This window comes from Ursus americanus, chromosome 12 (genome assembly GCF_024610735.1).
Source record: "Ursus americanus isolate L20-20 chromosome 12, mUrsAme1.1.p, whole genome shotgun sequence".
Classification (NCBI taxonomy): domain Eukaryota; kingdom Metazoa; phylum Chordata; class Mammalia; order Carnivora; family Ursidae; genus Ursus; species Ursus americanus.
This window is the reverse complement of record NC_142138.1, coordinates 43,850,082-43,863,445: the sequence shown is the minus strand read 5'-3', so window position 1 is coordinate 43,863,445 and position 13,364 is coordinate 43,850,082. Positions and strand designations below refer to the sequence as shown.

The 13,364-nt window shown below is 39.5% G+C and overlaps 2 protein-coding genes across 4 annotated transcripts in view; one reads left to right on the top strand and one right to left on the bottom strand.

Annotated features, from left to right (window-relative positions):
- Positions 1-9,122, bottom strand: part of RPAP2 (RNA polymerase II associated protein 2) — an 85,052-nt gene extending 75,930 nt beyond the window's left edge. For both annotated transcript variants that reach the window (XR_015726309.1, XM_045801790.2), the window contains exons 1-3: positions 9,016-9,122; positions 8,304-8,349; positions 3,968-4,082 (exon numbers count right to left, since the gene is read on the bottom strand). Coding sequence is in view for 1 of the 2 variants with exons in the window: in XM_045801790.2 (XP_045657746.2) it covers positions 3,968-4,082; positions 8,304-8,349; positions 9,016-9,088 (234 nt within the window). In the remaining variant the exon portion in view is untranslated. The remainder of the gene's footprint in view (positions 1-3,967; positions 4,083-8,303; positions 8,350-9,015) is intronic.
- Positions 9,123-9,184: 62 nt separating this feature from the next.
- The window catches only part of GLMN (glomulin, FKBP associated protein), a 33,804-nt gene continuing 29,624 nt past the window's right edge, over positions 9,185-13,364 (top strand). For both annotated transcript variants that reach the window (XM_045801792.2, XM_045801791.2), the window contains exons 1-3: positions 9,185-9,260; positions 10,098-10,163; positions 10,565-10,690. In XM_045801792.2, coding sequence (XP_045657748.2) covers positions 10,125-10,163; positions 10,565-10,690 — 165 coding nt within the window. In that variant the 5' untranslated portion in view covers positions 9,185-9,260; positions 10,098-10,124. The remainder of the gene's footprint in view (positions 9,261-10,097; positions 10,164-10,564; positions 10,691-13,364) is intronic.

Genomic DNA, 13,364 nt, shown 5'->3' with positions numbered 1-13,364 from the left:
AAAGATTGAAATTATCCCCTGCATATTTTCAGACCACAACGCTCTGAAATTGGAACTCAACCACAAGGAAAAATTTGGAAGAAACTCAAACACTTGGAGAATAAGAACCATCCTGCTCAGGAATGACTCGATAAACCAGGAAATCAAAAATCAAATTAAACAATTTATGGAGACCAATGAGAATGAAAATACAACAGTCCAAAACCTATGGGATACTGCAAAGGCGGTCCTAAGGGGGAAATACATAGCCATCCAAGCCTCACTCAAAAGAATAGAAAAATCTAAAATGCAGTTTTTATATTCTCACCTCAAGAAGCTGGAACAGCAACAGAGGGACAGGCCTAATCCACGCACGAGGAAGCAGTTGACCAAAATTAAAGCTGAAATCAATCAAGCAGAAACCAGAAGTACAGTAGAGCAGATCAACAGGACTAGAAGCTGGTTCTTGGAGAGAATCAATAAAATTGACAGACCACTGGCAAGACTTATCCAAAAGAAAAGAGAAAGGACCCAGATTATTAAAATTATGAATGAAAAAGGAGAGGTCACGACGAACACCATTGAAATTGGAAGGATTATTAGAAATTTTTATCAACAGCTAGATGCCAATAAACTAAGCAATCTGGAAGAGATGGAATCCTTCCTGGAAACCTATAAACTACCAAGACTGAAACAGGAAGAAATTGATTTCTTAAACAGGCCAATTAATTATGAAGAAATTGAGTCAGTGATAAACAACCTTCCAAATAACAAAACTCCAGGCCCGGACGGTTTTCCTGGGGAATTCTACCAAGCATTCAAAGAAGAAATAATACCTATTCTCCTAAAGCTATTTCAAAAAATAGAAACAGAAGGAAAGCTACCAAACTCATTCTATGAGGCCAATATTACCTTGATCCCCAAACCAGGCAAAGACCCCCTCAAAAAGGAGAATTACAGACCGATTTCCCTAATGAATATGGACGCCAAAATCCTCAACAAGATACTTGCTAATAGAATCAAACAGTTCATTAAAAGGATTATCCACCACGATCAAGTGGGATTCATACCTGGGATGCAAGCGTGGTTCAATATTCGCAAATCAATCAGCGTGATACATCATATCAACAAGAAAAGACTCAAGAACCATATGATCCTCTCAATCGATGCCGAAAAAGCATTTGACAAAATACAGCATCCTTTCCTGATTAAAACCCTTCAGAGTGTAGGAATAGAAGGTACATTTCTCAATCTCATAAAAGCCATCTATGAAAAGCCTACTGCAAATATTATTCTCAATGGGGAAAAGTTAGAAGCCTTTCCCTTAAGATCAGGAACTCGACAAGGATGCCCACTCTCGCCACTATTATTCAACATAGTACTAGAAGTCCTTGCAACAGCAATCAGACGACAAAAAGGGATCAAAGGTATTCAAATTGGCAAAGAAGAAGTCAAAATGTCTCTCTTCGCAGATGACATGATACTCTATATGGAAAACCCAAAAGAAGCCACTCCCAAACTATTAGAAGTTATAGAGCAATTCAGTAACGTGGCGGGATACAAAATCAATGCTCAGAAATCAGTTGCATTTCTGTACACGAATAACGAGAACGAAGAAAGAGAAATTAGGGAATCCATCCCATTTACAATAGCACCAAAAACCATACGTTACCTTGGAATTAACTTAACCAGAGACGTAAAGGACCTTTATTCTAGAAACTATAAATCACTCTTAAAAGACATTGAGGAAGACATAAAAAGATGGAAAGATATTCCATGCTCATGGATCGGAAGAATTAACATAGTTAAAATGTCCATGCTACCCAGAGCAATCTACACTTTCAATGCTATCCCGATCAAAATACTGAGAACGTTTTTCAAAGAACTGGAACAAATAGTCCTTAAATTTGTATGGAACCAGAAAAGACCCCGAGTCTCCAAGGAACTGTTGAAAAGGAAAAACAAAGCTGGGGGCATCACAATGCCGGATTTCGAGCTGTACTACAAAGCTGTGATCACAAAGACAGCATGGTACTGGCACAAAAACAGACACACAGACCAATGGAACAGAATAGAGAGCCCAGAAATGGACCCTCAGCTCTTTGGGCAACTAATATTTGATAAAGCAGGAAAAAACATCCGGTGGGAAAAAGACAGTCTCTTCAACAAATGGTGCTGGGAAAATTGGACAGCTACATGCAAAAGAATGAAACGTGACCACTATCTCACACCATACACAAAAATAAACTCCAAATGGATGAAAGACCTCGATGTGAGACAGGAATCCATCAAAATTCTAGAGGAGAACATAGGCAGCAACCTCTACGACATCGGCCAAAGCAACCTTTTTCATGACACATCCCCAAAGGCAAGAGAAACAAAAGATAAAATGAATTTATGGGACTTCATCAAGATTAAAAGTTTCTGCACAGCCAAGGAAACAGAAAAACTAAGAGGCAGCCCACGGAATGGGAGAATATATTTGCAAATGACACTACAGATAAAGGACTGGTATCCAAGATCTACAAAGAACTTCTCAAACTCAATACACGAGAAACAAATAAACAAATCAAAAAATGGGCAGAAGATATGAACAGACACTTTTCCAATGAAGACATACAAATGGCTAACAGACACATGAAAAAATGTTCAAAATCATTAGCCATCAAGGAAATTCAAATCAAAACCACACTGAGATACCACCTTACGCCAGTTAGAATGGCAAAAATAGACAAGGCAAGAAACAACAATTGTTGGAGAGGATGTGGAGAAAGGGGATCCCTCCTACATTGTTGGTGGGAATGCAAGTTGGTACAGCCACTCTGGAAAACCGTGTGGAGGTCCCTTAAAAAGTTAAAAATTGAGCTACCCTATGATCCAGCCATTGCACTACTGGGTGTTTACCCCAAAGATACAGACGTAGTGAAGAGAAGGGCCATATGCACCCCAATGTTCATAGCAGCAATGTCCACAATAGCTAAATCGTGGAAGGAGCCGAGATGCCCTGCAACAGATGACTGGATTAAGAAGTTGTGGTCCATATATACAATGGAATATTACTCAGCTATCAGAAAGAATGAGTTCTCAACATTTGCTACAACATGGACGGCACTGGAGGAGATAATGCTTAGTGAAATAAGTCAAGCAGAGAAAGACAACTATCATATGATTTCTCTCATCTATGGAACATAAGAACTAGAATGATCAGTAGGGGAAGAAAGGGATAAAGAAAGGGGGGTAATCAGAAGGGGGAATGAAACATGAGAGACTATGGACTATGAGAAACAAACTGAGGGCTACAGAGGGGAGGGGGGTGGGGGAATGGGATAGACCGGTGATGGGTAGTAAGGAGGGCACATATTGCATGGTGCACTGGGTGTTATACACAACTAATGAATCATCGAGCCTTACATCGAAAACCGGGGATGTACTGTATGGTGACTAACATAATATAATAAAAAATCTTTATAAAAAAAAAAAAATGAAAAAAAAAATTTTAATGCAATAGAGTTGTTAAAGGAAAAAAACTTCTAATGCAGATTACAATTCTCTTGTTATGTGTTAAATCATAAATGACCTATATTCCAGGTTTTATAAAATATCAAAATAGAACTACATTAACAAAAATAATAACCTTCTGTTATAAAATAGGACAACACACAGAATATGGAAAATAACATTGGGATAATTAGTGCAAAGTGATGAAAATCAAGTGAGATTAGCAGACCTGTCTAAAGACCCCTACTATTTAGGGGTAAAATATGCATGTTATTTTTCATTAGTGCATTTTAAAGTCATTATACAGGGAATGCATAATAGGTGATTATTTTAAAAATGCATGAATTATACAGCATGCTATGTGCATCTAGTGACTGAGAACAGATTCAAAGATTTTGATAATACCAGGAAGTACAGATTTAAAGATCTTTAAATACAGATTTAAAGATCCAATACTACAAATATAATAATTTCCCAACTTGAAACATACACATTCCCTTAGGAATTCTTCTGTAATATCCTCTTCTAAAAGCTGTTCAACAATATGTAGAGCTTTTCTCTCAAATTCAATCTTCTTCCTCACAGCTGCTTCTAGTTCTGCTTTCCTAAAATTAAAAAATGAAAAATTATTTAAAATTTAAGTTATTCTACTTACAAGTTTTGTCACAGCCAATCTTCTTAGAACATAGCACAAACATAACATGATATTTTGCTATTTAAATTTGTATTTTTTAATGCTGCTACTTTTGGTCCAATACTTTTCAAAGTATTAACACATAGAAGTCTGCCACAATAACAGGACTATTTGATTTCCAGGGCCTAGGGCACAAGGAAGTAAATGAGGTGAAATCTTTTTGCCAATTAGTGTTTATACTCTCAATCACTCCTGTGTGTACCTAAAAAGACAAGCTTTTCCTCTAAAATCCTTAGAAATCAGGAAAGATTAGAGAGGAAAAAGACAACTTCAGCTGTTCTTACAAGTAAAAATATATTTGTGTCAAGTCTCAAAAGTTAATGACAGCCCAGTATGACAAGAGTCCTATTTGCAAAGAAGTGTTTACTTACTTTGTTATTGTCTTATTAAATAACTATATTGACACGACTATGTAGTTTAGGAAAACAATCTTCCTACGAGGGCTGGTCCTTGCCCTGGCACCAGTGGGACTGTCAGCCTTTGCTGGCCCCTACATATCATAGAACATAAAAGCAGAGGCTACCTGATCAAACAATGGCTCTAGGAGAGTAGTTCGCAATCCCAGCTGCACATTAGGATCATCTAAGGAGATTTCTTTAAAAGATATTATGCCTAGGTCCCACTGCAGGCTAATTCAATCAGAATCTCTGAGGATGGGGCCTAGTTTTTGGTATTTTCTTAAAAGTGCTCCAGATAATCCTAATGTGCAAAAGGGTTGAGAATCCTTGCCATAGGACCAAAGATACTCAACCATCTTGGTAACTTATTTGCTCCTATCCTGTACTGGTTTGTACTTTCCTACCAGAACTACCTCAGCCAGCCTCCTGGGCCTTGAGTTGGCTCTCATATCTGGATCTATAATGTATTCGTTTTTTCACCCTACTTTTGTTGACTTTAGACTCTAATTCCTTGCCTATAACAGTAATAGTCTACAAAAACCATATAACATATATTAATAATATCCTACAAAAAAGAAGGATGACACAGGATTGCCAACTATTTATTTTGCCAAATAGGGACATTAAAACAAAGAGAAATTTGCAACCAACTGTTCTCCTACGATTTCATAAAGCCCATTCTTACATCAAAGAAGTATAAAAGACATGAATACAGATTAAAAGGCAGTTCTTAATATTAAATGTATTTGGCTTTATTAAAAACATTTTATTTTTCTCATATTGCTGCCTCCAATAAAAGCTGTGATATGTACTAGGATCAGTCTACAACCTGCACTAAGGAATTGCTGACTCAAACTGTTAACTACCTCAACCTGCAGTAAGAGTCACACTCACTCTTAATTGATGTCTCGAGCTGCTTCTCACAAACAGCCCTATCTCGCTGTTGCCCTCATACGGGTAGTATGGCATACAGCAGTGGTTCTCAAATTTTTTGGTCTCAGCATTCCTTTATACTCTTAAAATTAGAACTTTTGCTTATGTGGATTATATGTATTGATATTTACCATACTTGGATTAAAAATGAGGAAAATTTAAAGCACTTATTTATTAATGCATGTAATAATAAACCCAATACATGTTAATAACATTTTTAAATAAAAAACTAAGTGAAAATAGAATTATTTTATATTTTTGCAAAGTTCTTTAATTTTTGGCTTAATAGTATTTGGATTGAATGCAGAAGTATTTTTCAGTTGGAATAGATTTATAAAGGATCACTCCCTTCAACAACTATTTGGTTACCTACCCCCACGGATTTTTTTTTTTTTTAAAGATTTTATTTATTTATTTGACAGAGATAGAGACAGCCAGCGAGAGAGGGAACACAAGCAGGGGGAGTGGGAGAGGAAGAAGCAGGCTCATAGCAGAAGAGCCTGATGTGGGGCTTGATCCCATAACGCCGGGATCACGCCCTGAGCCGAAGGCAGACGCTTAACCGCTGTGCCACCCAGGCGCCCCATACCCCCACGGATTTTTAATTGTTTCATCATCCTGGGTAATCTGTCTACAATACATTCTAGTGTATCTATACTTCCCACGCTGTACTGCTCAGAATAAAATATAATCTCCTTTGGTTTGTGGTCAGATCACTATTGAGGAAAGTTACAAATTATCATCATTATCAATATTACCTTTACTCTTGCAGTGTATCATAAAACCAAGTCAGTATAATCATGCTACTCCACAGGGAAATATTCTCTAAATTAGACCGAAAGGGGCACTTGGGTGGTACAGTTGGTTAAGTGTGCGACTCCTGCTTTCCATTCAGGTTGTGATGTCAGGGTCATGGGATTGAGCCCCTCCCCGGACTCCAGCACAGAGTCTACTTGAGATTCTCTCTCCCTCTCTCTCTGCACCTCCCGCTCGTGTGCACACACTCTCTCGCTCTCTCTGATAAATAATCTTAAAAAATAAAATAAAATCTCAAATCCATCCAATTCCTCCATTCCTATATGATCACCATCCCTCACATCTTAAAACTTTTTTTTTTTTTTAAAGATTTTATTTATTTATGTGACAGAGAGACAGCCAGCGAGAGAGGGAACACAGCAGGGGGAGTGGGAGAGGAAGAAGCAGGCTCATAGCAGAGGAGCCCGATGTGGGACTCGATCCCGGTACGCCGGGATCACGCCCTGAGCCGAAGGCAGACGCCTTAACGACTGCGCTACCCAGGCGCCCCACATCTTAAAACTTTTTAAACTTAAATTCTGTCACTCTATTACTTGAAGTTTTCCTATTTGCACTTGGAAAATCTAGATTTCTCACTACAGCCCACCAGACACATGAATGGAATCCTGTCTAAGTTTTTCCTCTGCTTTCTTCCCTTGCTCACTACCATGGGTATCCTTCCTTTCTTTGAACTGACCTAGCCTTATACATACTGCCATCTCTGACTGGAGGTCTCTCCTCAGGACTCTCTAGTTAATGCCTACTTATCTTCAGGTCTCAGCTGATTATTTCCCCAGAGAAGTCTTTCCCTGATAATCCCCAGCTAATTTGAACTCATTAGTTCCATCTGATGACATCATAGTCTTTTCTTTTATAGTACTTAACACAGCATTTAACTATGTATTCAGTTGTGATCATTTAATTGGTATTTCTCTGTTCCACTGGAAAGGAACTGTTTAATCTGCTCAAAACCATATCCTGAGGGCCTAATACAGGTCTGGTATCTCACATTTGGTAAATAATTTTTGAAAGAACGAGTAAATGAAAACCAATACCTGCCTGATAAAGGATAAATCAGAGAGGTGCCTGGGTGGCTCAGTCTGTTAAGCATCTGACTCTTTTTTTTTTTTTTAAAGATTTTATTTATTTATTTGACAGAGATAGAGACAGCCAGCGAGAGAGGGAACACAAGCAGGGGGAGTGGGAGAGGAAGAAGCAGGCTCATAGCGGAGGAGCCTGATGTGGGGCTCGATCCCGGAACGCCAGGATCACGCCCTGAGCCGAAGGCAGGAGCTTAACCGCTGTGCCACCCAGGCGCCCCAAGCATCTGACTCTTAATTTCAGCTCAGGTCATGATCTCAGGGTCATGAGATCAAGCCCTGCATTGGGCTCTGTGCTCAGCGGGGGAGTCTGCTTGAGATTTTCTTTTTCCCTCTCCTGCCCCTCCCAAACCCTCCCCAACCTGTATTCACTCTCTCTCCAAAATACATAAATCTTTTTTTTTTTTAAAGGATCATAAACATATGTATTTTAATCATTCTCATAGACTACTTCTATTCTAGAAACTTTTTTGTGACAGGAGATAAATCTAGCCTTTTAGGAGATGCCAAGAAACAGAACAGGACTTTTTGCTGAAAATATGGACATGATGTAAACAAACAACAGTAAAGGTTTCTTGGAGTCTCTGGCATAAAAAGTAGTGAAAGGCAAGTGTACCTGAAGAGGTGGAAAAGGAGTACTTGGTTAATTCAGGAATGTTTATCCCCTTAGTCTTTCTACAGATACTCATACCTTCACCAGCAATCTAAAAGTGTCTTGATTTGCTTTTCTTAAAGCCTGGACTAGAGAGATATAATGAGTCTATATGATAATTTATAGTGCTTCTCAGATCTTCCCCTTCGCTTGCATAATAATTTTTCTAAGGTATCACCCATTATTGTTTTTAAAAATGGTTCAGTATGAGATAAACAGATAAGCTAATACAGTTGTGCAAGTAGTTCTCATACCTTTTAGAAGCATCTTCTTGTTTTAATGCATTTGTCTGTTTACCACCTAAATAATAAAAAATAGTAGGTCAAGTCTACACAAACACACTAGTTTACAGGACAGATTCCTACTCAAACTGCAGACCACCTTCTTTTCCCCACACATTACTTTTTAATCCTGTGTGTAAAACAAATGAAATAGGCAGGGAATTCAGTTTGCTTGTTATTTCCGAATTTTTCTTGGTTAAAATGTATCTCTTTGGGGATTGAAGTTTGTCACGTATCACAGCTGCACAGTTACATCCTCCTGAAAATCTGAGATATGGGTACTTTTAGGGGCAACCTGTCTCTACTCCCCGAATGTCCGCTCACAGGGAAAGACGGGGTGGGGGGGGATGACACCTCAGAGGACCAGGGGACCAAAGCAGCAGTACATCTCGAAGGTGGGCTCACTCTGGCGAGCCAGCTCAAGACTCCAGCACCTTTACTCCCTTTCCCTCAGAGACGGCCCATTCTGGGGAAAACCTTGGAACACTAGTGTAAAAAGGTGGGGGTATGGGCGGAGGTCTTTTCCAGAAGACCCAGGACAGAGATGGGACGCTCTCGGCCTTCTCTGCCCTGGAGACCTCCGCTCCTGGCGCAGTCTTTCGGGTGTGCTCCGCGGGCCTTAGTGTAGAGGCTGTAGAGGCTCAGCTGTCAGGGTGCAAATGTGGGAAGAGACCCTCTTTCCTACCTGCGGCGTTTCGGGAGGCGCGGGGAGGCCGGGCCTTGAGGCGCGGAGAGCGCTGCCCCGCGGAGTCAGCCATGGCAAGCGTCGTCAGAAGGTCAGGCCCGGGCCTGGCGTCTCCCTCTGAGGCTCCGCCTACCCTCGCGTACCGCGGGGCGGGGCTGGCCGGGGCGGGGCGGGGCCCGGAGAGAGGCCTGCGCGGCTGGAGGAGGAGGTGGTAGAGGTCCCTGAGAGTGGGAGAAGTCTGGCTGGTAAGTGGACGCACCTGGGAGTCCGGGAAGGCCCCCCCCCCCCCCCCCCCCCGGCTCACGGCCACCTGTGAGCGGCTGAGGACCCGGCGCCACGGCCTGTAAAGCCCTGCGAGGTCATGGGGCCCGAACGCCTAGGCGAATAGGAATCGGTAGAAATGGCTTCTCTTGGATGCAGTCCGCACGCGCGCTGGGGTTTTATCCGCCCTGGAGCGCGCGGCCGTGAGGACCCGGCTGACCCGTGCTCGCGCTGCGGGCCTGGGGCCGGGTCTTCCCGGGGGGACAAACGATGGCTTACGGGAACGGAACGGTGTCCTGAGAGCTGCTGGTTGCTTCGTCTCCGTGCGATATAGGGATTACACCAACTAGATTATTTGGGGGACTGCATCTCTTACAGAAAAATGTCCTGGTCACACTTGGGACGGTGGGCATCTGAACTTTCACCCACTCTGGGTGGGTTGTATTGGCTCCAGTTTTTGTCAGGTGGGACATTAAAATTTTTTCTAAGTCCCTAATGACTAGAAGTGATTTCAGGAACACTCTCCAGCAATTTTTTCAGAAAAGATATACTTTGCCTTTTTAAAGGCATTTACTTAGTCTATATTTGCGCTCCTGTTGGGCGTACCCTAGAGGATTTTTTTTTTCCAAGTGTATCTTTCAAACCTGTTCTCCTAGAAAACTTAAAAGATGCAAGTTTTTTATTTTTCAGGCTAAGATGCTTTCAGTAAAAACATTTCAGCTTTAAAACTTCACATTTTCCTTATTGTATTTAATAATTCATCAGAATGAAACAACTTATTAATACTTTAATATCACTGATAGTTAACTTTTATATCTCAGCATCAAAACTAGGAAAAATAACGAGGAATGGCTGTGGAAGAACTTCAATCTATAATAATGAGATGCGTAAGTAACTTTTTCTTTTTATAAAGTTAAATACCAGATTATTTTTAGCTATAATTAGGGTCACTCAAATTGCTTATCTTATTTAATCCTTGCTTTGTTTGACCTGTGAATAAATAGCAGGAGGGCCAGAAAGCAGATTGGATTATTTCTCCAAGTGACCTACTTATCTAACTTTAAAATTTTTAATACTGATCCTTACTGTAGAATTTTTTGGCGGACTGGATTCAAGATCATACATTAAAGTACTTTTTAGGCTTATCCTAATTTTCACACATATGCTTATGTGCAACTTACCTAGAATCAAAGATTTCTTTTTTTCCCAAAGAGAGAATAAACCAAGTAGTTACGGAATTTTTATTCACCAAAACATGTTTGTTTTGTCTTCATTTTGCTTCTGTCAGCAAATCCTAGAAGAACAAGACTTTAAAGAAGAAGATTTTGGCCTATTTCAATTAGCAGGCCAAAGATGCATAGATGAAGGGCATATAGAGCAGCTATTAGAAATTATTCAAAATGAAAAGAATAAGGTAAGTACAATCTTTATGAGTACTTTTTAGTCTTTACTAGGGAGATAACAGCCATGTGATACTATTATTTGTCCAATCATTTATTCTTCAAACATGTAGGAATTAAATTTCTACAGTAAGAAAGTGGAAAACAAAAAGGGAATTAGGGCTATTCATATACTTGAAGGTGCTTATAGTCTGGTGGAAGAGATAAACAATTAGCAATAAGAATGCAGAATAAATGAAATAAGTGATAGTTGAAGTAAAGTGCTTTGAAAGAGCAGGGATTATGTCTGGTTTAGGGATCAAAAGTGGCATTTGGATTATTTACATTTGGTACTGTAAGGATCAGGCAGCGTAGATACTCATTTTTGGTGATCCGCACATTCTCTTCCTTCAGCCAGATGTATATGGAAAACCAAATATTAAGTAAGATAATATTTGGGGGTGCCTGGGGGTTTCAGTCAGTTAAGCGCCTGCTTTCTGTCATGATCCTGGGGTCCTGGGATTGAGCCCTGCATGGGGCTCCCTGCTCAGTAGGGAATCTGCTTCTTCCTCTCCCTCTGCTCCCTCCCTTGCTCATTCTCTCTCTCAAATAAATAAAATCTTAAAAAAAAAAAAAAAAAAGATAATATTTGGGTGCACAGAATCAGAATAGGAGGAGACCTAGAAGGCCTTACTGGCTGATCATACAGCTATGATTATCTGAGAAGTCATTCTCAACAATGGGAAAAGGATCTTTTGGGGATCAGGAACAACTTTTTCCTGGGATGCAGTGTTGGCAACACTGCCAAATTTTGTGTCTTTGTACTTGTCTTCTTATACAAGAAAAGACCATTTTCTTTCCAGGAACACACTCTTTCTTCATTTACAGTACTGTTTATTTACATGAAAGTTTTCTTTGTTGATATCACAGTGTAGTCATGCGGGCGTCTGATTATAACCAGGGCACCTTGATTGTGTTTAGGAGATTACTAAAACTTAAATCACACATAGTAGTTCAAAGGGCTTATTCCTTTTTTATTAAAAATAATCTTTTAAAGAAAAATTAGGACATTTCATTTAATACATTTGTTTTTGATATGTGTTTATGGAACCTTTGTAGCCCCAAATACAGTAAATTTAATATTTTCTTTAACTCCTTGACGTTTCCCAATTGTGTTCTCAGAGGATAACCTTTGAGAATACCTTACTTATAGCTAATAATAAAAAATTTAATAATGGCTAATATTTGTTAAGCATTTACTATGTGCCAGATGCTGTCCTAAATGCTTTACATCTGTTAACTCGTTTAGCTTCCCTAATCCCGTAAGGTACTGTTAAGTTCATTTTGTAGATAAGGAAACAGTCACTGAAAGATAAGTGACTTGTCCAGAAGTAACTCAGTTTTTATGTAACATCTAGGTTTCAAACTTGTACAACCTGGTTTCAGAGCTCTTCACCACTCTCTAGTTAGCACTGTGTAGCACTTACAAGGAAGTTTTAGAGTGTTACAAGGGACTAACTGATTGTGGGGCTGAGAGAGAGATGACAAAGATGACTGGGTTTCTAGCCCCCAGGTGAATAACATATTATATCCTGAACAGAAAAGGGCAACCTAAGAAGAGATAATTTCTTGAAGGAGTACAAGTAAATTTACTTTGGAAATGTTTAGTTTAAGATGCAGCAGGTAGTTGAAAAGTAATGTTTGGAGCTCAGTCAGGAAACAGATTAAAATGTAGATTTATGCCATCGCTATTAGAAATTAGGTGATTGGGGCACCTTGGTAGCCAGTCACTTAAGCATCTGACTCCTGACTTCATGATCTCTGGGTTGTGGAATTGAGCCCTGTGTAGGGCTTTGTGCTTAGCGGGGAGTCTGCTGGAGATTCTCCCTCTGTCCTTCCCCCATTCACTCACTCTGTCTCCCTCTCTAAAATAAATAAATCCTTAAAAAAAATTGGGTGATTGTGTTAATTAGAATTTAAATAAACACTTGAAACAAACAAAAAAACGAAAGAAAATTAGGTGATTGTGGTATTTTTGAGCATAGTGAGTTTGTCTTAAGAGCTTGAGGATCACTTTTGTAATGTGTGGTCTGCTAAATTCAAAGGTTCAGACGCTGATAAGACAGTGTTTCAAACTGACTGCAACTTCATTTTCTTGCTAGGTGGCACAATCAGGATTGATCAAGATTTACTATTACTCTGCTTTGTGTAAATTTAAAATGAAAAGCCGTGCGAATAGTTTGTCCTACAGTACAGGGCTTCTCAACATTAGTACTCAAGATATTTTGTAGCAGCCGCCCCACACCCCACTCCATAATGACAATCAAAATTATCTCCAGATTTCCAAATGTTCCTTGGTAGATAGGGAACAAAATTGCTCCCATTGAAAACCACTGATGCAGTAGGAAACGCATGGCTTTGGAGCTGGACAAATTTATATGCAGTTTCTGGTTCTTTCACATTTTAGTTGATATTTGGGCATGTCAGTAATCTCTAAATTTTGGCATTCTCATCGGTCATTTGGGGGTAATCTTACTCTGTAGATGTATTTAACAAGGTATAGTTTATAGATAGTAGTGATTCCCCTTCCTTATAATTATTCACTATTTACATAATGAGTAGATATCTTGCAGCTGAAATGTTTGTAAAATATTTTATCAAAGTTATTTTTTTTCATTTCAGATATGCAAAATCTTATTCAAATCTGGA